General features: G+C 38.7%; 2 protein-coding genes across 7 annotated transcripts in view; one reads left to right on the forward strand and one right to left on the reverse strand.

The window, feature by feature from the left end:
• Positions 1-602: 602 nt before the first annotated feature.
• Positions 603-3,599, reverse strand: LOC120771803 (pre-mRNA-splicing factor syf1 homolog). The gene is made up of 5 exons (XM_040100005.1): positions 3,555-3,599; positions 2,764-3,461; positions 2,119-2,706; positions 1,307-2,051; positions 603-1,235 (listed from the first exon to the last, which is right to left on the reverse strand). Exons 1-5 carry the CDS (start codon positions 3,597-3,599, stop codon positions 663-665), a joined length of 2,649 nt encoding a protein of 882 aa, XP_039955939.1. The 3' UTR covers positions 603-662.
• A 683-nt stretch (positions 3,600-4,282) lies between these two features.
• The window catches only part of LOC120771596, a 60,140-nt gene continuing 38,479 nt past the window's right edge, over positions 4,283-25,943 (forward strand). For 3 of the 6 annotated variants that reach the window (XM_040099669.1, XM_040099671.1, XM_040099672.1), the window contains exons 1-2: positions 4,290-4,510; positions 5,135-5,341. The gene's annotated coding sequence lies outside the window, so the exon portion shown is untranslated. Of the gene's footprint in view, positions 4,511-5,134; positions 5,342-9,034; positions 9,550-25,943 lie in introns of those variants that run through there. The other 3 variants (XM_040099668.1, XM_040099667.1, XM_040099670.1) reach the window with 3 other exon arrangements.

Consider the following 25,943-nt stretch of genomic DNA (forward strand, 5'->3'; position numbering starts at 1 on the left):
GAGCGAGTAAGGAGAGAACGTCACTGGCAGCCAGCAGTAGGTTGCGCCACGCCAGGCTACTACTGGGAGGGTACAAACTTGCAAAGTTTGGCATTATGATCAACCTCTCCCAAGACAAATTCCGTCTCTTTGTCGCGTTCTATACAGGACACACTAGACCATAGGTCGCAGTGCAAAGCCTGAATTACTTTACTCTTTATAGACCCTGACTTCAAGAACCTTAGTGCCGGATGACACTAATCACTTCTTTGCATGCCTCATGAAACCAACTCACTTAACGCTCCCTCTCTGTGGTCCCAACCTGTCGAAACAGCTCGTTTCCCTGGCCTACCGTTAAGCGAGGACAGTTTCCTCGAAATTAATTCAGGAATGCATTCTGCCGCTACAACAACAACAACAGTTAACTGTCCGTTCCCACGGTCTTAGTAATCGGAACTGATCCGGATTTGTATTATATATTTACTTTCCCCCAAGAAGGGTCTAGATAAGCGGTACAACAACAACGGAAGTCCAAGCAAAAACTGAAATATTATTTCATACGATACATAGACGTTGCGTATAGGTATGTACCGTTGCGAGAGTATAAAACATTTATTGAAACATTTGTTTGTAATTAAAATTTATTTCATTTTATTTACTACAATCAATAAAATGTGCGACACTCAATCTGCTTCCTGTTCATTATCATCATCATCATCATCGGTGGGCTTTTTCAAGCTGCCAAACACCTTCGCCGGTATGGCTTGTTGTTCGATGCGCAAGCGCTTCGCCGAAATGACGTTCTCCTCATTGCCGCCACGCTTTTGTGTGCCATTTGCAACGCCCTCGGCCTCCTCGTCGCCGTCTTCGTCCTCGTCTTCATCGCTATCGCCAATGTCGATTTCATCCGGATTCACCACCTTGTCCTTGGCGTTGCCACCTTGCGTCTCGCCACGCACAAACATAATATTGCTGCTGGTTTGCGGCTTAAGCGTTTGCTGTTGGCGTGCCTGTTGCTCTGCCGCTGCCTTAGCCTCGAGCAGACGCATAGCATCGCCAGCGCTCTCGGCGTTGGCACCGCCGCCAGTTGGTTGATTGAGAAACTGTGCGGCCATCATGTTCACTTGCGTGTTGTAGGTGGCCTGCACGGAGCGCTTGATGCGCAACATTTCGCGCATTGTGTCCTCATTGCCATGACGCACCTCAAACTCTTTCCAGGTTTGCCAAAAGTCGGCGGTTATGCGTGGATCACATACCTGTGGGTGCATGGCGAACGCAAAATATTTATGCAAATACAATTAAAATGAAATATAATAAATTTGTTCACCTGTGAGCAATGCGCATAAATGGCGCGTGCGCGGTCAATCTCGCCCAGCTTCGTTTCCATCTCCGCAAAGCGCACACACATCGGGCGCATATTCTCCTCGGGCAATGCCTCGATGGCCTTTTCATAAATTTCACGCGTACGCGGCAGCCCATAGATCTCGGCGGCTTTCTTTATGAATATGTTGTACATGTCGAACATTTCTTCGGGCTTGACGGCGCTGGTGGCGCGATCATAGACGGCCATAGCATGACGCGCCAAACCGTGTTCCTCCTCCAATTTTGCATACAACAGATAGAAGTACTTGGCATGCTCAGGCGGACAATTCTCCAGGCACTGTTCGAAAAGATCACGTGCACGCTCCAATTTTGTACCGCCATAACGCTTGAGAAACTTTGTCAAATAAGAATTCCATATGTCATAGACATTTGGCCATTTGAAGAGCGCAATGCCCTTTTCATAGGCGCGAAAAGCTTCCTCGAAGTAGTTGTGCTCCTCTAAGAAGAGCCCATAGTTAATGATAATTTGCGGTGTGCAGATTTTCAAGTCGATTATGCGATCGTATACAGCTTTGCATGTTTTGAAGGTACCAAAAGATTCCTCCAAATCGGCGTACATGGACCACACCTTCAGCGAGCGATATAAACGCATTTGCACTGTCTCGGTATCGTCATGATAGGCCACTTTACGTTTCGGCATTGCGGTGGCTTTTTGCATCAAACGTAGAGCGCCCTCAAAGTTCTCCTGCCTAACAACAGATATCCAAAGTTATATAAGTAGAAAATTTTTTGGAAAAATATATACTTAAAACACACCTGATCTCCATTTCTGCCCATTCACACCACACTGCCGCCAGATCTTCCACTTTCACATACTCCACCTCAGTGCCACGCTCGAAGACCACACGCGCGTCCTCCACTTGATTATTGGATTCGTAAAATTTGGCGAATTCCACCCATAAAGTATGTAGTTTTCCCGCCGCCAACTTTGGTTGCACCGTCTGCACGGCTTCGGTGTATGTATTGATTATTTCGTGTGGCTTGCCTTCGTACAACTTTACACGCTTGTGCCACTCATGCACATTGTGTGGATTCTGACGCAGTAGCACGCTATTCAATAGCAGCAAACGTCGCTCCATGAGATACTCGAAGCGTGCCAAGCGCAGTTCAACATCGATGTCGTCGTCTTCGGTGGCGTGTGGATCGTTCGCCACCATTTCCATGCGTTTATTCAAGGATACCTCCTCGAATTGAGCATACTCGTCGAACACTTGCGTGAAGTCGCGCACTGTGGTCACGGTTTGTATTGCTTCTTCATAAATATCGCGTGCGCGATCGAAGAGACCCGAGCGCACATAGTAATCAGCTAAAGAGTTCCAGAGATGACCGAGCTGATCAGTGTAACTAGATAAAAGAAAACGAATAGATACATAAATAACATAAATATTTACATATACAAACCGTCTGAGGCCGCTGCGTATAATAGCGTCTACATTCAATGAATGCACTTTGTCGGGATTTTTCGAAATCAAATCGCACAGCTCATTCCACAACTGATGGTTAGACTTCCCATGCTTCGACACGAAATGCTCATTGTCCACCACTGAAGCCAATTGCTGTGCAGCTTCATCTAAGCGCTCGACATCAATTAAATACTCTATATACTCTTCAGCATCTTCCGGAAATAGTTTCAGGTAGCGCCGATATATGCGCAATGCTGTTTCTGGTATATCGAAACGTCGCACAAATTTCAAATAAAGCGGCCAAATACGATGATGCTGTGTAATGGGCAATGCACGTAAAGCGCGATCAAACACGTGCCTTGTACGCGTAATGCGACATTGCGTCGTCATAAAAACGCCATAATCCATCCAAATGCGTGGCATTTTGTGCATGAACACAAGTGCTCTTTCAAAAGTATTATTCACTTCATCATACATTGGATCATTGAGTGGGCGTCCACGCACTTGCTTACGACGTGTACGTAGATAATTATACCAAATTTTGTAGCTACCCGGCAACTCCTTGAGCGCGCGCTCATATACTATATTTACGCCACAATTGGGCGTCTTGGATTTGTGTTCAATGTAACGAAGCCAATGTTTCACCGAATAAGCATTTCGCAAAATCTCCTCCTCGTAGGGCACATCCTCCTCAGGCTGTGAAAAGATTTTAAGTTTAGCAGTGAAAGCTGGCATTAACATAAGGCCGCCGAAAATAAAAATAAAACTTTCGACGTTTGATATACTTACAAAATCGATGTCCACTGTAATCAGTGGTTTATCAATAAGAGTCATTTTATTATTGAAACAAAATTTCTGAACATAAATTATTTTTTTAACAAATATAACATAATCGTATAAAATGCGATAAAATTTACAAGGAATGCTTATTTGCCGATCAGCTGTTTTGACTAATGGTTAAGAACCCAGCAGTGTTGGAAAATGCTTCATATGAAGGTTCACAATTTTAATAGATTTCTCATATTATTAAACACAACTGATCAAAAACTAATAAAAATATCAATTTAATAATATTGCTATGTCGTAAATATTAATATTAACCTATATGTGGCAATATATATATTATATTGACTCAATTTCTGATCAATAATTTTATAACTATTCTGATATATAAATCTAATTGTGTTTGCTGTAATTTTTGCTCCCAATACCGGGTGATTCGTAAAAAACAAAATAAAATAAATAATATTTAATCAGTATGTGCTTTGATTTATTTAAAAAAAACGAAAATATTTTATACTGGAGACACAAAAATAAATAATAAAATTGTTTGAGGTAAACGTTAATATTTTGTATAACAACTCCAGTATATGTATTTTAGTGCTAAATACAATTTAGTTCGACTTTGCTTTGTACTCAGAGTTGCCGTTGTAGCTGCAAAATAACAATAAACACGCAACCCTAGTGAATTTTCTGATTTTGCTTTGTTGAACAGTTTTCTATAGATTTTTGACGTGCCCGGTTGGAGCAAAGCTAAAGTTTTTATTTTGTACGCCGCTTAGGACATAGAAAAACCAATAAAGTTGGAACCAGTTTGTGTAAATAAAATCTAACAAAGCGCATAAGCACTGTGTGACTAATATATGGTTTAACATTTGTTTAAGAAAAAAAAGTCTAAGAATTGTGTGAGTGTGTGTAGATTATAAAGTCTACTATTAAGCTAGAGATTAGCAGATAGTAAAAGTGTATGTCTACTACACATAGTTTAAAATTTAATGTGAAGAGTGTTTAAACAAAGTCGTCAAATATAATAGTTTCGAAAGCACATGATATTGCATTAAAAGCAAAGTGCAGCATAATTAAATAGCAAAGTTGGTTGACGAGTTCGTCCGGATTGCGCCGCAGTCGCTGCCAACGTACTTCAGCGCTGTCATGCCTTATCGCTGTTCTTTTGTATGTTTGTGCTGAGTTTAAACAAACTGCTTCCTATTGAGTTTATGAACAATTTAAACCAATCTGCATTTAACCAAATTTTGCAACTAATCGCAGCGAAGGATGCGCTTTCTCCATGCCTTGCATTTGCAGTTTTTCTTGTGGCTGTAGTAGCTCCTATGCGTGTGTGTGTTAATTTTGACGTTTCAAACCAAGGCAAACAACCACTGCTCATGTTTATTTGAACCTTTACCCATACTCAACTTTTGGCGTTTGTTTGTAATGCTTTAGTATTTTAAATTTTGCTGTTCAAGCAGGATAAAAATAAAAGTATGTGCAAGAAAGCATTAGTTACAAAATGAAGTTGTGCATAAGTGTGTATAATATATAAGAAATATCATAATCAGCCAGTGAAAACTTAAATATATTTCTTTCAGTTGTGAACTTCATCGCAGTGCAGAATGTGAATTTTAACAAAAGAAAAGTGATTTGAAAAGGAGCTAAAAATAATAAAGTAATCACAAACGTCAGTTCCAAATCAATTTAATTACTTCTTTACATTTAAACCAATTGTGTTGAAGTCAGAAATAGTGAAATAAATAAAATAAAGTAGATTCAAACTACGTACGGAATACACAAGCAAGGTTTGTATACATTTTATATGTATTATACTGTAGGGATGAATATTATTATTTATTTTGAAGTGTACATACATATTTGTATATTAAATAGTTGTTAATATTTAATTATTTGATTTTATTTTGTTCATATTAGTTTTGTAAAACATTAAGTAAGATTAAAAATAGTCTTTCTTTCAAAATCAAATCACTAATTTTGCTCTATGGTACAATTTTAAAAATATGCTTGTAAATTTTCTAATTAATTTTTAAAAGCTAAATATAAAGAAGTAAGAACAATATAAAGATCAATTAAATATCCCAGCCAAACATTTTTAGTGACAATCGGAGCTGCGAAATTTATAATTAAAAAATTTGGACTAAAAAAACTTATATTATATTTTAAAATGTTAATTAGATTTTTTCAGATTAAAAATTAAATTTCAATGTTTGGAAATAATAATTGGGAAAAGATTTATTTTTCTTTAAATTGAAGTAACAAATAAAATTTATTTTTCAAATTAAAAGCTGGAATGAAAACGGATAAAACCTGAAAGATTTAAATGTTTCTAACTGAAAAAATTATGCTTAAAAGCGATTAAATATAATGAAGACAAAAGAAATATTAAATTTTAATATGTTATTAAAAAATAAGCTTTCCTTTTCGAAACATAGTCAAAAATAAATAGGAAAGTCAAAAAATATGCATTATAAAACAATTATTATTTTTTTTTATTTTTTCTTATCAGCTTAGGATTAATTTTTCTCGTTCCTTCCACTTTATATTTTTGTTTTTGTTCAAAAAATAAATATTAATGTTAATTAAGATTAAGAAAAAGGGATAAAAAATTGTATATTGTAAATTATTTTTATGGCATTATTTGCAACTCGGATGGCAACCATTTTCATAAATTTATCTTTTCGCGATTCTACTCTTGTTCTCTCTTTTCTCCATACACTCTCATTCTCTTTATACAATCTGATTTTGGCCAATTAGTCGTCCTTTCTGTTGAGTGGCGCCTTCGTGATTCTCACCTACATTAGACCGTCTTACACACTGTATTGTTTTTGCCAATAGCAGGGCTACCTGTCGCCACTGCTTACCTTGCTACCTAATGTGAATAGGCACACGCGCTGCTGACTAAAATAACTTTTGTACTTTTCGGGGCATCAAAAATTATATTTTGGCGGCGTTAATGTATTGAAGTGTGAAAAGGCTAGCAGCAAGCCTTTAATGACTTTACTAAGCAGAGTAAACCTTAGTACTTCAAATCAGCATAATTATGACATAAGCCGATATGTGAAATACCTTAAACATCTTATAATAGCTATTATGTGCTTTTAAAGCTGGCTAGACATTGTAATGGCAGGAAGACATGATTTGGATTGCTCCAGAAGATATAACAACTCATTAAAGTTTTATCTTCTTTAGCGTCGCTCATAAAATAGAAAATAAAGGTTATGTTTACGAAAACACTTAATGCATTAGCATCAACATTAAGGCTTTTAAATTTAATTTTATATAATTTATCAACTTCCTGTGAAATATTGCTTTTAGATGAGTAAACTTTATTAATAAAATCGAGGACAAAAGCCTTTAAGTTTTCCTTGTTTCCAAATTTCTATGACCACCTTAATCCTTCATTCATTATTTCTATTTGAACCAACAATTTTTTCGACTGTATAAAATTTGTTTGATTAATACAACCGTAGTTCGCTCCAGTCATTCACCATAGTTCTCTTTTATAAATTCACATTACTCTTGTAAGGTTCCTTCTCTGTATTCCTCTCCATATGTTCCCTTAAAAGGATCGAATATGCGCGGAATGAGTGTATGAGTCGAGAAAACGAGTTGTCACCATTGTCGTGGTCAATACTATATAATGGATACAGGTTTTATTTGAGTGGATATAGATAGTATGTAGCTTTTCGTGGAACAAGAAACTTGTTGTCCTCGTCAGTTTTTTTTATGTTGCTGCTAACGAGTAGTTTGCGGCACAGTGGAGCAAAATACGAAAGGATTTTAATAAAAAACTGTAAAAACTTAATTTTTTAAAACGACAATATAAACATCATAAAGAAACTAAGCGCATGTTGTGTAAGTTCTTCTTCACTTTGCAGTGGCCAGAGTAAAATGCCTACTGGTTCCCATTAGCGACTTGGCATGCCGCATGCCTTGTATTGGTTGCCAATACCTCTCTCTGCCTACGCCTTCTTCCTTGCGGAAGGTCAGGTCAACATGCTGCTTCCAAAGCATGTAAAAGAGAATCCAGACCAAGATATTTGACTCTGTTGGTCGTCCCTACCTCTCTGCCCCAAGTGTAAGCTTCCTAAGCCCCAGCAGATCCATACGTCTCATGAACGGGACGATGGACGTTTTAGAGGTGTTGATGTTCAACTCAACCCACCTATACCACCCTTTAGTCAGGTTTAAACCTTTATGCATGAAGTCGCAGAGAGTGTCCACGAATTTACCTCTGACTATAATAACATTGCCATCCGCGTAACCTTGACATCGGATCCCATTGTCAGTTAGCAAAACTAGTAGGTCGTCCACGACAAGGCTCCATAACAGGGGGGATAGCACTCCTCCCTGTGGGCAGCCTCTTGTAGTACCGAGACGAATCCTTGTATCTCCTAGCGTGGTTTCAGCTATTCTGGTGCGCAGTACGGCCTCTATCCATCTGCGCACCGGGGCTGTCAGATTCTCTTTTTCTGCAGTGCCCAGACTACAAATGCGCTTAGCATCACTTCCCCTCCTTCCAGCAAACTCTCTAACTCCGAAGATTTGGTTGTTCTGCCTGCTCTGTCAGCATGCTGGTTCACATGCCGGGGTGCAATTTACACAGCCTTCGTTCTTATTCCGTAATCCATTTTTTTAGTTAAAGGGGAGTTAGATTAATTGGCCTGAAGGATTTTGGCAGTGAATAGTCCTTCTTTCCTACCTTGGATACAAAGATCACCGCGAAGTCCTCCATATTTAGGTATAATCGCGATATATTCCGCTTTACCAGCTTTATATCATTCCATATATTTTGTTCACTCACTAACCACTGTCGTCCAAAATCTTGAATGGCTAGGCAGCAGCAACAGCGCATACACACACACACACTTGTCGACATAATTGGTCCACGATGCCGGTTACTCGCAAAACCTTTGCTACCTACGACTGCATATATGTACATAAACACATCCATCTGCACGTAGTAGGTAGATAGATACACACAATCACCGCCTAAGCTTGCACAGTAGGCGGCCGCCAACGAACTTCTGAGCTGTTGGCCTGCTCCTGCCCGTAACTACCTTGCGTTGTTGGCGGAGAGTATTGCGAAGTTGGTGTGCGCCAGCGTATGCGCGAACTCACTACAGGCTCTCTAGTTTCAGCTTTCGCTCTCATTTCTCAATATTTAGGCTCCAACACTGCCAACTCCTGGCACTGATGGCTGTGTGTATGTGTTGCAAAATATAAAACAAAAATAATTTTCACTGCTGAGTGCATTTGTCAGCTGCTTGACTCTTTTTGTTGTTGTAGATGTTTCATCTTATTGTTGTTGCTTTGCTTTTCCTTGCGAATATCCACTTCAAACTGGGATACCTACTCCACGCCGAACGAACGACTGAAGTCAGTTTCAGTTCAACGGAGTGCACTCGCACAATTCGGTACAAGTTGCGGTTTGTGCAGCAGAAAATTTTTTAACGAAAATACCCAAAATGCTTACACATACATACACGTACAGTATAGACGGAGTGTGATACCATTTACTCCAACTGCCTTGACTGACTGACTAAATGTTGGCTGAAAAAAAAAATGTGAAGTGAAGTGATGTGAGGGAAAGATGTGTAAGCTATTAAAGCGTGTAGCGGTGAAATTCTCGTAAAATCAAATAAAGTGTTAAAAAAACAACACCAACACACGCATCTAGCTTTAATGCTGCGTATCTGCGGTACGCGAAAAAAGTTTCGTGGAAAAATCAATGCAAATCAAATTTCATATATCAAATTCTGCAAACGAAGAAGTGTAAGAAATATAAATGGCAGTGCAAAAAATAATGAATAAGCAAAGCAGCGGAAAATTTTTCAGTACAAAATTGTAGTTTGTGAAAGTTAAGTGCAGCACATAGTACATGTACCTTTGAAATTACATTTTTATGTGTAGACCCATAATATAATAACAACAAAAAATACCTTTCCACATACTCAGTGAAATCGACAGCAAAAACTCAACAGTGAAAATGGTAATTTTTCACAAATTTTGTATATCTTTTACCGCAAATGTATTTTGGGGCACATTTATATACCATATATTTGCTGTATGTACTATGTAGTGTATATGTATGTTTGGCAGTGTTGTATCGGTATGCGTAATTGGCGTAACTATACGCAAAAGTGCTTCGGCGGCATATCTAAATCGTGCCGCTACTACGCTCGTATTTTTTCCTGCCACAAACGAAGGGCTCTGGGAGGAGCGAGTGGTGTTGCAGCAGAATATAGAGAGTTCTACATTTGGTGTTTGAAATTATAATTTTAATGAAATTTGTAAACTATGTGTGTCTTTATTTTTATAATTTCATTAAAAATATTAAGCTGTGTGTTTTTTCGAAATTTTTTATTTTATATATTTCCATGTTTCTTTGAAATTATTAGTATTGTGAAATGTGAAATGATTACACAAGGATCAGGTATCATATAGCCGTAGTATGTAATATATTTTAGTTTCGTTTAGAACCATTGAAGCATATCATACTTTGTGTGTTTATAATCGGGTGATCTCATATGTTTCGGGCTTAGATCGTCTTACTTGAATTGAGTAAGAGACTGCAAATCCTAGCTTAATGGCCGTACAAGTAATCTAAACCTAAATCAAATATATTATCCAAATACCCGAATATGTTTTTGTGTTGAAATACTCCTAAAACTATACATATATTTCACATAGAAAGCTTTAAATATCAGAGTTTAAGAATTAGCTCAGCAAAGACGTTATACATACATATGTACATATGTCTTATTAGAATATTTTAATTGAGTTTATGGATAAACTTTGCCTTCAGAAACTTGTTCTGGATTCTCCCAAGGAATTTCATCTCAAAAATTACTCGTTTATGCATTGTAAACATTTGGAATATCCAATGTGTAAGGTTTTTAATGGTCGGAAGACTGTAATCGTATGGTGGTCGTAGTACACTTAATGTCTCGTTAGAGATTTGCAGTAACGGAAACGTGCTGTTTCGACGGGGTCGGACCAAAGGCATAAGGGTGTTAGATCTGTTGGGTTAGCAGGGCATGCAAACATATGTTCGATATGTCAGGGTCTATTCTGGATAAGTAGGAGTTTAACCTGCTGCAATATCCAGAACGGAGCTGCGCAAGGGTCACTCTCGTTTCTCGCGGCAACTCGAGATCTTCGTCTGCAATGGGTGGTGATTTGACTCTCAAGTACGCCATTCACTGAGAAGGAGTCGGTGAAGGTGTTATTGGCTCCACTGTGAATGGCGGTTAGTTCTTGTCGGAAGTTAGTTGGGTTCGAAGTCTGGTCGGCGTAGTGTTTTATGTCGTCGAAGTAGTTGAGGAATGACCTCTTGATGCTCCTAGGAGGCGGTTCGGCTCCAAGCAGGTGACTACAGGGATAATTTCAGCAAAAGAACCCGAGCAAGAACTGCTTGGGCAGGAGTTCATTATGCTCCTTAACTGGGAGCATACGGGCCTCAGTAAATCACATAAGTTTTCAAAGGTCAATATTCCAAAGGCTCTTATGATCTCCTAACGTGCATTACACACTTTTTTTTAATGATTATAACCTAAAAAATTCTACTGTTTTGACAGCTGTCAAATTACAGCCCTGCTACTTTGAAACTCAAATTATATAACCCTGTATAAGTACATAAAGTACAATATTAAAGAAAGCAAAACAGACAGACCGCTGACTCCAACTGAAACCACACAAACTAAATAATATGTGCCAAATGCCTTACCAAATGATGATGGGGCCGTAACGGTGGGGCACAAGTAGCGTGAACGTATGCAATTTAGCTACAGACTTATATGTATGTATACGTAAATGTGCATTTTGTGAATATATACGAGTGTATAGTGAAAAATAGTTGCAACCGAATGGAGTTAGTGGCCCTGCGTGGCTTACAGTGTGCCATTGTGTGAAGGATGTGGCTGCTGTGGAACCAAGCCTAGTTGTCGTTTTGTTGTTGACAATGTGGAGCAGCCCAACATGAAGCTGCCAGAAGAGGCAATGGCTGCCTGCACAAGTGTGTGTGAGTGTGCTGAAGACGTTGCACTTCATCGGCGACACGCATTCTGCGCGTGAAGCTTGTGTACTTGCAGCGTGACTCCTGCAGCTCATAGTTTGCTATATACATATGTATGTGCAATTAAATGTTCGCTTTATAGGCGTTTGTATTTGACTGGAAACAATAGCGGTGTGACGCAGTGCGACACGCATATTCTGGAAGACTGGAGCGTATACTAACCGATAAACACCGCAGACGCGCTCACTGAACTCAAACAAACAACGCCTACCTACCAATATACTCTATGGCTCATTGCTGAATTTTTTTTTTCAATTTTATTTTTGTTTGCCTTTGTTTTTGTTTCATTATTATTATTATTTTCCTTCTAACTTTCATCTTGTTAGACAGTTGGTACTTAAACGGGCGTCTTCCGCAAATCTTTTGTTGCCTCTGCTGCTGCCAAGTTGATGTGCGTGCCTGACAGCTACTGTTGCTGTTGCTTGCCAAAGCATTTTGTTGCTGTTGCACGCCTTAGCTGACGATATTTTATATACTTTGCATATTTGCAAAAGTCTGCCTGCGCATAACTCCCTTTCATCAGGCAGCGGTCAGTTACTTCTCAGCCGCGCTCATGAATATAAATATGAAGCATACAAAAATATTAAATCGGAATTCGAAATTTAAACTGGGCGTGTTTCTCATATGCATACACCCATTTCGGGATATTATTAGTGCTGCGGCCAAAAAAGTTGCCGTAATATAGTTTGATGGCTTAATATTTGCATACAATATAAATTTGCATATTCCTGTATGCTACCACGCCCATTTTTGTAGTGCGAACTCCCAACACTTCACTGTTATCTGAAAAGTCGAATTTTTCTGTGAATAAAGGTGAGGAGCTCAGAAAATAAAATCTAAAATTGTATGGCTAAGCTTGCCGCATTCTTGGCAGCCGTAACATAAAAGCTTCTGTTGATAAAAAGTGATGCCATTTTTAAATTATTAAACCAAACTAGGCTTGGTCCACAATCTGCCGCTGACCACTCTTCAAATATCCGGTGTGTGGAAAATCAGAAGAATGATCCCACTACTGAAACCTGGGAAACCCGCCAACCAAGGGGAGCATTATCGTCCGATAACTCTACTTTCCCCAGTAGTGAAGACACTTGAGGACTTGCTACTCCCGACCTTCACACACCACCTGAGCAAACCACCAGCATGGCTTTCGAAAAGTAAACGTACCACCACAACACTTAGCGTTATAAACGGCTAAATGGTTCGTGGTCTTAACTAGAAACCACGCTGCGAAAGAACGATCCTCGTAGAGTTGAACTTGTCAAAAGCATTTGACACAGTCAGTCACACAACACTACTAGAGAACATCAAAAAAAACTACGCTCCCTCCAGGACTGAAGAGGTGGACCATGAACTGCATGAGATAGAAACTCCAAACTGAGAAGAATTAAACAAAGGATTCCGCAGGGTGGTATCCTCTCCCCGCTTTTGTTTAACTTCTGTATCTCGAAACTCCCACAACCTCTATCACCTCGTACGTTGATGATTGCACGATATTGACGTAGGTAAACGTTCTCTCCGACCTTTCTCGCTTCCTCGCTGCACGGAACTTAAAACTCTCCCATACTAAATCCCCCCAGTGACCATATATACAAACTGGACGAAGGAGTTCGGACTTGACCTTAATATTGCAGTCAATGGTGTCAAGATTCTGACTGTCAATAATCCTAAAATTTTAGGTGTGGCTTTTGACAGTCAGTGCTCCTTCACTTGCTAGCCAGCAGCACATGAGAAAGGACAAAGTAACGTTGTTAGCAACTTACAAGGCAAATGGTCGCCTGGATGCAGTGAAACGCAGACGATGAAGCTCCAGACTTGTCAGAACACTGCACTCCGGACTACGACAGAATATCTCGTATTAAACATCTGCATAGTGAGGCCCGTATGATCCCAATTATGAAGCATAATGAACTCCTCTCCTGGCTTTCGCATATTTTGGAGCGAAGTAACCCGCTTGCAAAACTACCATCCATTCGTTTCCCATGCGCCGTAAAATAGCGCATACTTTCAGACTTCCTGAACTGAATAGAAATATGCCTTAATCGCTTATTTAAACCACACAGTTACCTCTACCATAAACGCCCAACAACTCTTCTACTTCACATTTTGCTTACAAATATGTGTTTACTTGCCACCGATAGAGGATCATCTGGTCATACCGGTCAATCGGTATATATACCTATACTTTTTGCCTCACTGCTTATCCATTAACTCGTTCACACCATCTCCCGCTTGCTGCAACGGGCACTCTCGCATATTTACACTTAGAATGAAAAAAAAAGTTGCGGGTCCAAAAAAACCCAACCGCCCGCTTGTTTGCACGGGCATTGTTTCCACGAAATTACGACTTGCAGTTGCCCCGACCATTTCAGCCACAACGACATTACAAGTAAACCCAAACCGAACGCTGGCCATAAAACAGCTTATGCCCACAAAGCCCACTTGGCTTGGCGTGCCCATCTTCGGTACTCAAACTCGGTGTGCCCGTCTGTTTGCCTTGCGCTTGCGCGTCTTGCTCGACTCCTACAGCCGTTGGGCAAGCTGACAAAGATTCGGTCTTTTGATCATGACAGTTGGCTGACACTCCAAACACATCCAGCGTCAGCCAGTTGGGCTGGCTGATACCAATGGCCAATGTACGTGTACACAGGAAACTGTTGGTCTGTTTGGCCATAATAAATACAACAACAATGACAATAATAATAAAAGCGGAGCAGAGCGGTACAACATTCGAAAAGGCAAGTTCGTCCAACCAGTCGGGCAGCAAAAAAATAGCGTTCATGCATAGTTAGCTCCAGCAGCGTCGCCTTTGTTGGCACACAACTGCTTTAGCGCTTTGAGCTCAATGCTGTGATCGGTAAACAACGCGCTGTTGGAGATCGGCCAAATGCCATATGCGCACACGATCAACCAAAGGAAAATTGGTGATAAAAAAGTGTGGTGTGTATAGCAGCAACTAAACTGGTTTGGCGTTGTTCATTTTGGTCTTGTCCATTTTGTTCTTTTTTTCGCTCATTTTCTTTTTTCTTTCATTCTCGCGTTTTGTTTGTTCAGTCTTCTTCGTTTTGCTGTAAATTATACCACTTTTCGATACTGTGTGCCACACATTCGTACATCCCGTAACGGCCGAGCACCACTTCAGTCGACAGACCTTACCTTTTATCGACTTGTTGCCTCGCCTTACCTTACTTTGCCTTACCTGTGCTTATGATTTGCTGCCAGCACACTCGGTTCTTGGCGTCGTTGTTATTATTACAATATTGTATATTATTATTGTTGTTATTGTTATTATTATAATGTTCGCTTGTCAGTTGCTGTCCATATAGCGTCAATCTGCTACGAATTTGGCTTTGACTAGGCGTGTCGCGTTGACATTTAAGCGTTGCATTTATGCATTTCATTACCATTATCGTAGCGAAACCCGAATTTTTATGTAAAACATGCACACGCGTTTACACATACACACATATGTATGTATGTATAAATTTGTAACTGTGTATATGCTTGGCGGCGTCACTTGTCCAGCGCTCGCTTCTTCTGCTTTGTGGTCTGCTCCAAGTTCTCGCATCCTGTCCTATGTTTGTTTATGTTTTGCATTCCTCCACCATTTTTGGTTGACATTCTATAATTTCTTGCTGGAAATTTATGCGTGTTCTATTTCCATATTTGGTCTAATTATGTTGTTGCTTTTGTGTTGGGCAATAATTGTCTGACGCGTAATTTATGTATCTGTTTAAAATAAGCTTTAAGTGCATTGTTTGACACTTTACAGTCGTAGTTGTTGTTATTATTATTACTGTTGCAGTGTTTTGAGGCTGTTGAACTTTTGACTTTAATTTGTTGTTGTTTAAATTTTGTTTTTTGTGTTTGTTTCTATTTGTTTCATTTTTAATGATATTTTAGTTGTGCTTCATGTGGTTGTTGGTGTTTATTTGCTTAATTTTCTTATTTCACTTATTTCGTGTTATATCTTTTTTTCTACAGTTTGCTTGATTTTCACCTTTTGCCTATTTGCAACCATCAAGAAATCATCTCCACAAACATATCTTACGTGTATGTCATTACTGTAGTAACCGTTGACCCAATAATAAACCTTCATGGTTCCGGTATATGTATATACATATATTTTTTTGCTGCTAAGAGGTTAGAGTGCCGCTCAATGTACTCTATATTCCATTTACGTGGTTTCCCCGTAAAAGCCTCGGTAACTTTATTACAATACTGGAGAAATAAATTTCATTTCGGAATCGCTCACAAAATTTTACTTTGCAAATCTTTACTTTGAAATTACTTTCAAATAAGACGAATCGTTAACTTAGGGTGCACTGAAGCTAGAATACATTTCACAAATAAAAATTTTCCATACAAGAACTCGATTTTGATCGTTCAGTTCGAATGGCAGCTACATATGTGCTAAAGTGACAAGTTCCGACAAATGAGCAGTTTCTTGCGTGTCTAATCAACTCGCCTCGTTATGCTGATCATTTATGTACATATATATATGTACCTTTTATATTGTATCCGACGTTTCCTTCTGGGTGTTACACACTTAATATACCTGTTTAGGCTATAAAAACTTGAAAAAGAATATTCAAGATATCTCAACAAGTGGATAATTTTTAATTTCTGCATATCCGGAACCTTCCACATATTCTCGTTGAATAAAAAACTGTTTTACCATAGCACAGAAATTAATATTCTCATTGCATCGCTCTCAGTCGAAACGAACAAGTAATTACTTAAATGATGATAATATTAGATGATGAGCCTCTATTCAACCCGTTTCAGGGTGAGTTGTAGAAAAATATTCCCTAAAAATCCTTACGATAAGAGCTTTGTTTTGCTCCTAAACAAAGTCCGATGTGGTTTCGATCTAGCTGTTTCAATAAATCATCTATCATCTTTTCCCAATATCAAGTCGTATGCCAGAATAGCAAGCTCAATATTGATTTCTTAGTCTGGTTTATTGCTAAAGGCATATGACTTCAAATAACCCTACAAAAATTAGTCTATTCGTGTTAAATCACAATTTCCTCGGGCCATTTCTTGAAATAATCGAATTTAAAAAATTTTCTCGCAATAATTCGGTGGTTGCACGTGCTGTGCGCCAAGTAGCCCCGTCTTGTTTGAGCCGGATGTTGTCAAGATCAACTTCTTCAAGCTGCGGCCTTAAAAATTTGGTTTTCATCGATCTATAAAGCTCTTCATTGACAGTAACTTTATTTAGAATGAAGTACGGACCGCTGGTTCCACCGGACCAAAAACCAAATTGTCAATTTGGGTGAATGTAATGGTTGTTCATGAATAATTTATGGATTTTCACCAGAATCGACAGTTTTGTTTATTTACCGCACCACCCAGATGTAAGTGAACCTCATCGGAGAAGATAATTTAAAAAAAATCATTTTCATTTTGAAGTTGTTCCAAGGTAAAATCAGCAAATTCACAATGTTTACGGTGATCCAATTATTCTTATATATAAAAGTGAGGACACTTTTATATATAAAAACTTTACTCAACATTTTGATCTGCAGCTTTAACTATGCGCCAACTCGATAAACCGTCAGAGAAGTTCACATTTCGACTAGCTGCATGAATGAAATTTTGAAGGTTTAATGCGCCGCGCCTAAACGTATGCTTACTTAGGTTTAAAGCAAAGTAGTAACTACATATGTATACATATAGCAACTCTGCCTTAAATTCTAGCTCTCTAGCTTCCTTGCCCTTCCTCAAATGTTACATGTACATAGGTATGTACATATGTATGTACATCTCTGTACACACGCAGCAACAAATTGCCTCGAATGTGTCGCAACACCAGAAGTGTTTTTGTCAATTTTTTCCACTGGAAAATTTAAAACACTTAAGACAATTTCATTTTCAATTTACCCCATTTACAGCAAATACACACACATAAATATACTACTTAACCACATACATATATAGTATATTACTTATACTCACCCAGAGAGTTATGATACTCGAATGTAGAACGCAAATAATTTAATCTAATTTATACTTTAAGTAAATACAATCAAGTGAGCACTTACATATTCTCTATCACTATACGTACTTACATACACCTACACATACATATGTATATATGCTGATAGGCGAATATTGGATCCCATTCCTATGTTTAAGATAGTAAAAATTGGAGTGCATGCATATAAATAATATTCTACTCCAATACATACTCACATACTTATATTTTTGTGTCAAGATTTTATTTGTCTGTATGTATGTGTGCATATGTATGTATGTTAGCAATCAATTGTTGATTTCAAAGAAAATGCAGAATAATTCAATTGAAGTTAGTTGATTTGTAGTTGAATTGAAGCTGGCAAGGCCCTGTTGCAGGCAATGACAATATAATGTATTCCGACATACTAGGGCTGTTGGGAAGGTCAAAGATTTTTTCAGTGGCACGCCTTTTTGTGAATATTTCAATATTTCATTAACTGGACACATTTTAACGGCTTTTCGGATATTGGTTGAGCCAAGCTTGACACTAAAGTGTTCCAAACTTTGATTAGTAAGCGATGTTCAGAATTTAACTTTCGGTAAGTTGTGAACTAAATCCATCCAAATCTTGCAGAGACTCCCCTGCTGATGTTGGTGATCCCGCCACGAATTGTAGTATGTCCTTATACCTTTGTTGTCAGACTTCCTCAAACACTTCCCAGCCTCAACCTTCAGAGTGAACCGATTTAATTCACCCAAGACAGTGGCCGTATAGACATTATAGCGCCACTTCGTTTATATTTTTTATGTTGATTTTGATGTTATGACTATTATGATAGTCCCAATGTTACGAGAAAATCTCTGACCAGTGTGAAAAGGGAATCGGATCTGTGCTTGTACCTACCACACCAGCTTAATGTAGCCAGAAGTTTAACAGATACTGCATACCCATGTGGCGGAATACTGCTGGCCCTTACATCAAAAAAATGTTAATTGAAGCCATTGCAATAACAAAACAAGGTCGTGGATTCAGGGCACCCCATATCACGTCTCTGAAAATTTGTGATATCGAGTGTACTCGCTCTGTGTGGAAAATTATGGTTAGGTAAAATAGCATGGCGGGGCAACACACTGAAATATATTAGTTACTGAACTTGACTTTTATTTAGTTTGGCGCGAGGCAACGCCTGAGGACTTAACAGAAATAGTCGAAATAAGAAATCTTGTGTTTATCTCGAGTTTATATCTACTTGAGGACTCATACCGGAATTTAGTGAACTTGTTATTACGGAATGAAGTTGATAATGCTGGTTCCACTTAGTGTTTTCAACATTTTCCTATGATTTTTGTTCTTATAAAACAAAATACTTGTTGAGTTGAAGCAAAAAATCGTAAAAATGTAGAGTTTATGTTAGAAGCTTTAAGCTACTTGTGGACTTTTCCAACTGCCCTCGTTCGAACAGCGGGAGTAAAAGCGATACAAAATAGAATTAGTGGCAGTAACAAGCGTTGTCGCCAGCTGCAGCTGAGTTAGGAGATGCGTTTCAGGAAGCATTTATCTGCGCCCGCTGATATGATTGTTGCTGGCTGCTAATTTTTTTCTTCATTTTTGTCTCTTATTTTTTGCTGCTGACTTGCTGAGTGCGAGTATTGTTTTTGCAGTTTTTTTTATTGTTTTTATTATTGCTTTTGTGTATTTTTTTCTTTTTTGTCGCTATTGTTGTTGCGCTAGTATATTGTATTCTTTATATTAGTTTGCTGCCTTTTGCTTTTGCACTTGCTTTATTGAATTGCGCGTGTGAGCTTGTCATCCTCCACTTCAAAGCTATGATGTTGCTGATTGTTTTGATGCTTGCAACAATCATCATGATTATATTGCTGTTGCTGTAAGCTGATGATTGTCTACTTTGTGATGATCATTGAAGCACTCGAATTGACGCTGTTGTAGAGCACTTGAGCACTTCTTTATGGGGCGAGTAGGAACCTGGCTGGGGGCGCAAATTTTGGGTGTGCACTTGCGTTGCAAACTTATTCTTTCTTGTATACATGCATTGATATTACTACATTTATATGTGTATCATTTTTGAGCCCCACTTATAATTTGCAACTCATTTCCTACAATCTCTCAACCCATTTCAATTAATGCCAACAAATATTGATGTGAACTATAAAGGCTTGGATTTAATTTTTAAATTTTTTGCTCACTGTAGAGTTATTTATGTAGGAATACAATATATTGTCTTCCTATTAAATCTACATACTTTGGAGACATAGTAAAATTAATGAGGTTAAGGCTGTGAAATATCACCATATTCTTGAAAATTATGCTTTTTATACCCTGAACAGGGTATATTAAGGTTGTCACGTTATACTAGCTCCCTTGCAAAACAAGTTCCCGCTTTTTCTTGCTTTAAATAATATAAAGTTTTTAGTAGAAACTGCAGTGGATCAGCTTGAACTCACATGTTGTTGTTGTAGTACATGTTGTAACACTCCTGCAGGTATTTCTTTCAATAGTGTCGAGTCCCTGACCGGATAAAAATCCGTCCGTTCCTTTTACTTAGACCCGACTATCGCGGAAACGGCTTGAACTCACATAAAATGTTGCGTTTAGACATCTTTTCCAAAAAATATAGTTTGTGGTCAGCGTGTTATTCAGTTGCAAACATATTCTCAAAATATATAAATAAATCAGCAGTCGCTAAACTTAATTAAGGAATCAAATCGACTTCGCTCTTTGGGTTTATTGAGAAAACACTTCGGTGAGCAGATAATTTCAGGTTTTGGTCCGGTCGATTGGCCACGAAGATCGAGTGATATCTCACATTTACACTTTTTTCTTTGGAGAAATGTAAGGTCTAAAGTCTATGCGGATAAGCCCGCTTCGACAGAGACCTAAAAGCAAAACATCACGTGTGTCATTCGTCAGTTACCAGACGAAATGCTCGAACGAGTCATCGAAAAATGGACTCAACGGATGGCTCATCTGTGACATAGCCGTGACCATCATTTGAAAGAGATACTCATCCAAAACGAATATTTTCTAATGATAATAACCATTTCTCATTAAATTTGAAGTTTCTGTGTTTTTTCTTTGGATCACCTTTTATATAAGTCTTTTCATTTGAATAACCTTCCTTATCCGTAATAAAATGTTAGCGATTTTGAATTCAATCTTTATATTTTGTACTAATTCTAACAGTAAGTCCGAATTTTCACTAAAACTGTTCCGTTAGTGTAGAGAATATCTTATTCACACAAAGAGTCGTTTTCGAAATCACAAAAAACGAAGTTCTTACAGGAAGTTGAAATAAAGACCCCTACGACCCTCTGAAAAGTGCCGGCGCCGCATCCGATAAACGTTTCTTCAAAAAACCCATCGAGTTATTCTAGGTAATAGATAAAGTTCGGCGAGATCTACAAAAAAATATAAACAAAATTTCTTTCTTCCACATCTGAAAGGTGAAAGCTGCAGCCGAAAACCACATGGTTTCACCTTCGAATGAAAAATAAATCCGAAAAAGTATTCTCTATATTCCTAAACTTTATAAGAAGTGGAGCATTGGAAAAAATATCCTGTTTCGCCCGAAATTTTAGAGATTTACAGCCCCAAAATCGCTGTCTATGTTCATCTGACGATTTCGATCTTCTGCGAACTGTGTAAAGCTGCTTCCTAGTCAGACGAGTTTTTTGTAGCTACACAAGATTTCTGGTTAAACTTAGTTGCAGTACTATATTGCATTGAAACCATATCCTTATGCCTACTTTGTATCCCTAAGTGAACGTACAATGCCATCACTTAAACTTCAATAAGCAACCCAAACCCAAAATTTAAGCGCACAAGCTATTATGCTCTTCACTTGAACTCTGCGAATATGTCGCCGCACTCTTGTTGCTGATGTAGACACTGATTTGATAAAAAATTGCAAAAAAATGGTGAAAGAATTACAAAAGCTTGCCGAAGCCACAGCCTACGCCGCCCACCCCACGCTAGTATGTATTTGTGTGTGTGTGTGTGTGTGTGTGTGTAGAGGGTTTTAGCTCTAGTGGAAACGCGTTTCACAGGCACAAAACTGACGACAACAACAATCAATACACATAACAATGCATCGCCGTTCATCATCATCATTACAGCAACAGCAGCGGCAGCGCCCGTGGAAGTAGAGGCATAATAGTTGGTCGCTGGTTACTGGGTTGGCTTAGTGGGTTCATTGGTTCGGGTCGACGGTTTGGTGAGGCTCGGCCGGGCTGCTAGCATCCCCTTCGCCCTAATACCTAATAACATACATACCAATACACGCTTACATTCATATATACCACACACACACACAACTATGCTTTTGTGACACCCAATGGCTGCCGGCTGCTGACTACCGGCTAAATATGTGTGTATATGCAATCAGTTGAACAAAACGAGTTGTTGCGCTTGCCGGGAGCTGTTGCTGTCATACTTATGTGTGATTTTTAAGAGCGCATATATGTCTACATGTGTGTGAGTGTGTTGCTGTTTGTATTTTATTATCCTTTTTGGAAAATTTTACCAACCATAAACAAGCCAAAGCGGTGGCTGTGACGGTGGCAGCGGCAGCAGCGCATATGCCAACCACATGTGGGACCAACGAACGATACGTCGCATAAACACACAAAAATAACAACAACAAAAAATAAATATGTATAATAAACAATGAACTAGTAAATGTACTCGCTGGCTGCCTAACTAACTGGGTTGACTGACTGTGTGCCGCTCGTCGCGCTGCATGCACGAAAAAGCGGTCAGGAAACAATGCACTATTTTGATTACTCACCCATTTGGGCGCTGCCAACGTCACTATTACTGCCACTGCTGTGTGGCCTGGTCGCGCTTATCAGTTGGCACCAACAGCAACAAGCCACCGAAACAACCGGCCCACTACTACTATCTATTGTCATGTGTATGTCCGTCGCTGAGTCACACATGTGTGCACGGGCCACCCTCAATTTAAAATTCACTCATTCATGGACTCGTTAGCAGTCCCCCGCAGCTGTTTCAACGATAATCACACACACACCAACATATATAGATGTATTGATATGCAGGAAAGGACTGTATTGCTTTGGTAAAATGGAAGCTAAGCACAAAGGGAAGTACGGAAAAGTCGTTAATTGATTCGATGTTGGAGTTTGGACAATGGACCAGAAGTCTCTTTTGTCAGGGAGGTGTTTAATTAGTTTATAATTTTTGATTTTGCAATGAGAACTTATTTTTTTTTAGTTTGTCCTACATGACTCGCTTAGAACTTCTGCTTTATTGGCGTTGGTTCAGAACGGATAGTGGATTTATGCCGGGACCAAGATTGTATCACTAGCAATCCTTTATTCAAATGTGAATCCAATGAATTCAGAACGATTTTCTTTAAATCATGACATATTTTTGACTCTACCGTTGATTTAGCTATTTCATGATTAATATTTCCACATAATCGAACCCCAAAAAGTCTCTTTAATAATTGGAAGTAGCGAGTTTTTCAATTAGTTCGCCACAAATTCAATGAAATTCCTTATTCCTGTGAAAGTAAATTCAATGCCATTATGTATGGAACTCGATCTCTTTTGCATGGCAACCAGGGGCATGCTTGCAGAAGTCCAGAAGCTGATTCCAATTTTCGACGGTTTTCAAGCATAAATCCGCCAATACTGCTGCAATTTCACGCGCGATATTCATACGAAGTTCATCAATCGTCGCCGGCTTGTTGGCATAGACCATAAACTTAACGTAGCTCCACAAGAAATAGTCAAATTGCACGACCGACTCGGTCAATTGACTGGGCCATTTCGTTAACACGTTCACCAAACTTGGTTTTCAATAAATCGATTGTGACATTCGCTGTGTGGCTTGTGGCGCCGTCCTTTTGGAACCACATATTGTCCAATTTCATATCATCCAATTCGGGCTAAAAATATTCGGTTATCTCTGAACAGTTCAGAAGCCAGAAATGAGCCTCATCGCCGAAGATGATTTTTCAATGAAAATCCGGACCATTTTCAAGTTGTCAGCCCAATTCACGAAGATACGACGATTCTGGTGGTCAAGCGGCTTCAGTTCTTGCGTCAATTTGTTCTTGTAAGAATATAGGCCAAGATCTTTTCGCAAAATTCGCCACAACGATGTCACAGAGATGCCCAACGCTTGAGAACGACGTGTGAAAGACTAACTTGGGTCTTCCTCAATTGAATCGCTAGCGGCACCAATATTCTTGACACTACGCGCACTTCTTTGTCTTACTGGCACTGTGGATTAAAATTTTTTCACTAGACAATCAATTGTTGATCTGACAGACGATTATGACGATCATAAATTGAACTGAGCGCTCTTTAAGTTGAGGCCACTGACTCCAAATTTCGGTAGTAAATTTTAATAATTTCGACTCGTTGTTGGTTCGTATATCTTTCCACGATGAAATGGCAAACTTTACTGAAGGGAAATGTCAAAAGCGCGGGAAAAAATAAGACGTTGATTGCTGTCCCTATCGATCTACTTTTGATCCGTTAGAATGAAGCTACATATATAGTATGTTCAGAATCAGAAAGAAATGCTTAGTTCCACGAAAATGTCGTTGGCATTTTGTACAAGTTTCTATTCCGTTAAAAAGAGCAGGTGGTGAGGACCTGACTACACTTGGATTCTCCAAACAGCGAAAAGGAAAAACGACTGCCGCACCAATAAGGAAGAAGAAGCTTGCATATGCTATTTAGATCACAGAGATATACATATGTATGTGAAAAGTGCAAAATCTAAATCAAAGCGTGGTTAGTATCAAAATTATTTATTGAAGCGATGTTTTCTTCGGCATGGTCCCCTCAATTTCAGTAATTCCCTGCTTTATAATAATTATTGAGATTTGGTTCGAAGACCGAGCTGTGGTGTCTACATGTATAAATTACTTATGTCACCGGATGCCAATCGTCGAACCTGCTTTCTCATTCCTTAGCATATTCGTGGTGGTCCAATGCTCATCCTCATTTTGAAGCTATGCTTCTCTCTTCCATTTAATATTGCATAAAATTAATTAAGAAAAATCAATTAAAACTACGCCCGAAGTGTTGTTCTAATAAAGATAATTTCTCTTTTTAGTTTGGACTCACTCTCCCTTTGTATTGACACACAAAAGCGATTAAATCTTTGCATTTATGTGTCCACGCTATAAAATTTAACACTTTGCTAAATGGCAGTCATAGTTACAGTCGTGTATACATACATATGTATATCGTGTTTATATGTATATACATACATACATGTCCGTATAAGCATGTTGGTGTGTATAAAAATATTTATGTATCGATGCATGTTTTGTTTGTGTATAAAACTCATTAACCATTGCTGACATCAGCAGTTGTATTGCAATTTAATGCACTGCCATCCAACAACAACAGCAATGCACTGCAGAGAGAAAAAAGTCTTATGCTGTGACAACAAATTTTACAGAAATCGCAAATGAGAAAGAATCCCTTCAGCTGCGACGTCCTTTTCTTGGCACAACTCTGTTTACATTATATACATATGTATTCACATACATGTGTATATAAATATATACATATACGCGTATGTACTTATGTAAGTAGTAACGCATACTTCATCATCATCATCGTCGTCTTCTTATTTCTCCAACGGCCAAGCAGAAAAGCCGGTTCAACAACATTACAACTCATGTTTTAGTGCCATGCACCCCCCCACCATATACATATGGCTGTATGTATGTATATACAATACCATATATGGTGTACTATACAGCGTTACTACCAAGTTAATGTTATACAAGCCGACTTTGTTGTTATTGCATTTTTGTTTGTGTACTAAATGTATTTCTGTTTGTGTTGGGAGTAATGCCGGCGGCATTGGACGCAACACCAACAACAATACGACATCAATTCACTATATACATATGTACATGTGTGTGTATATTTACTACCACCCAACACCCAATGCCCAGCAGCTCGCTAGCACCAACCGCTAAACTATTTTATATGATGCAGCACACACCAACCCACAACGCCCCAACCCTAAACCCAGCAGTGTGCCAGTGAACGCCAAGGCAATATGCAGCATAATGCCATATTTCATGCCACAACATAAAAATCTGTATTTAGTGGCAGGGGAAATAGATTTTTGTTTGTTTGTATGTGTGAGCGACTAGTTCCTTTCTCTATGCTTGGGGTCAAAGTGTCTCGGTCTAGGGGCATTTGACTGAGTGTAAAGATACAGTGGCGAGTAAAAATATTTATATATATGTAGGTATGTGAATGGTCACTCTATTATGTGAATTTTAACAGTTATTTTTTGTACCGGGCTGCTGTTTCATTTCAAACTATGC

Source organism: Bactrocera tryoni, chromosome 3 (genome assembly GCF_016617805.1).
Source record: "Bactrocera tryoni isolate S06 chromosome 3, CSIRO_BtryS06_freeze2, whole genome shotgun sequence".
In the NCBI taxonomy this organism is placed as follows: Eukaryota; Metazoa; Arthropoda; class Insecta; order Diptera; family Tephritidae; genus Bactrocera; species Bactrocera tryoni.

What these genes read in the sequence shown, in the direction of transcription:
- LOC120771803 (XM_040100005.1), bottom strand. Translation starts at nt 3,599, where the DNA reads ATGACTCTTATTGATAAACCACTGATTACAGTGGACATCGATTTT. An exon ending in ATACGCAGCGGCCTCAGACG is followed by an intron (nt 2,707 to 2,763) that starts GTTTGTATATGT and finishes TCTTTTATCTAG; the next exon opens with TTACACTGATCAGCTCGGTC. An exon ending in TTTATGCGCATTGCTCACAG is followed by an intron (nt 1,236 to 1,306) that starts GTGAACAAATTT and finishes ATGCACCCACAG; the next exon opens with GTATGTGATCCACGCATAAC.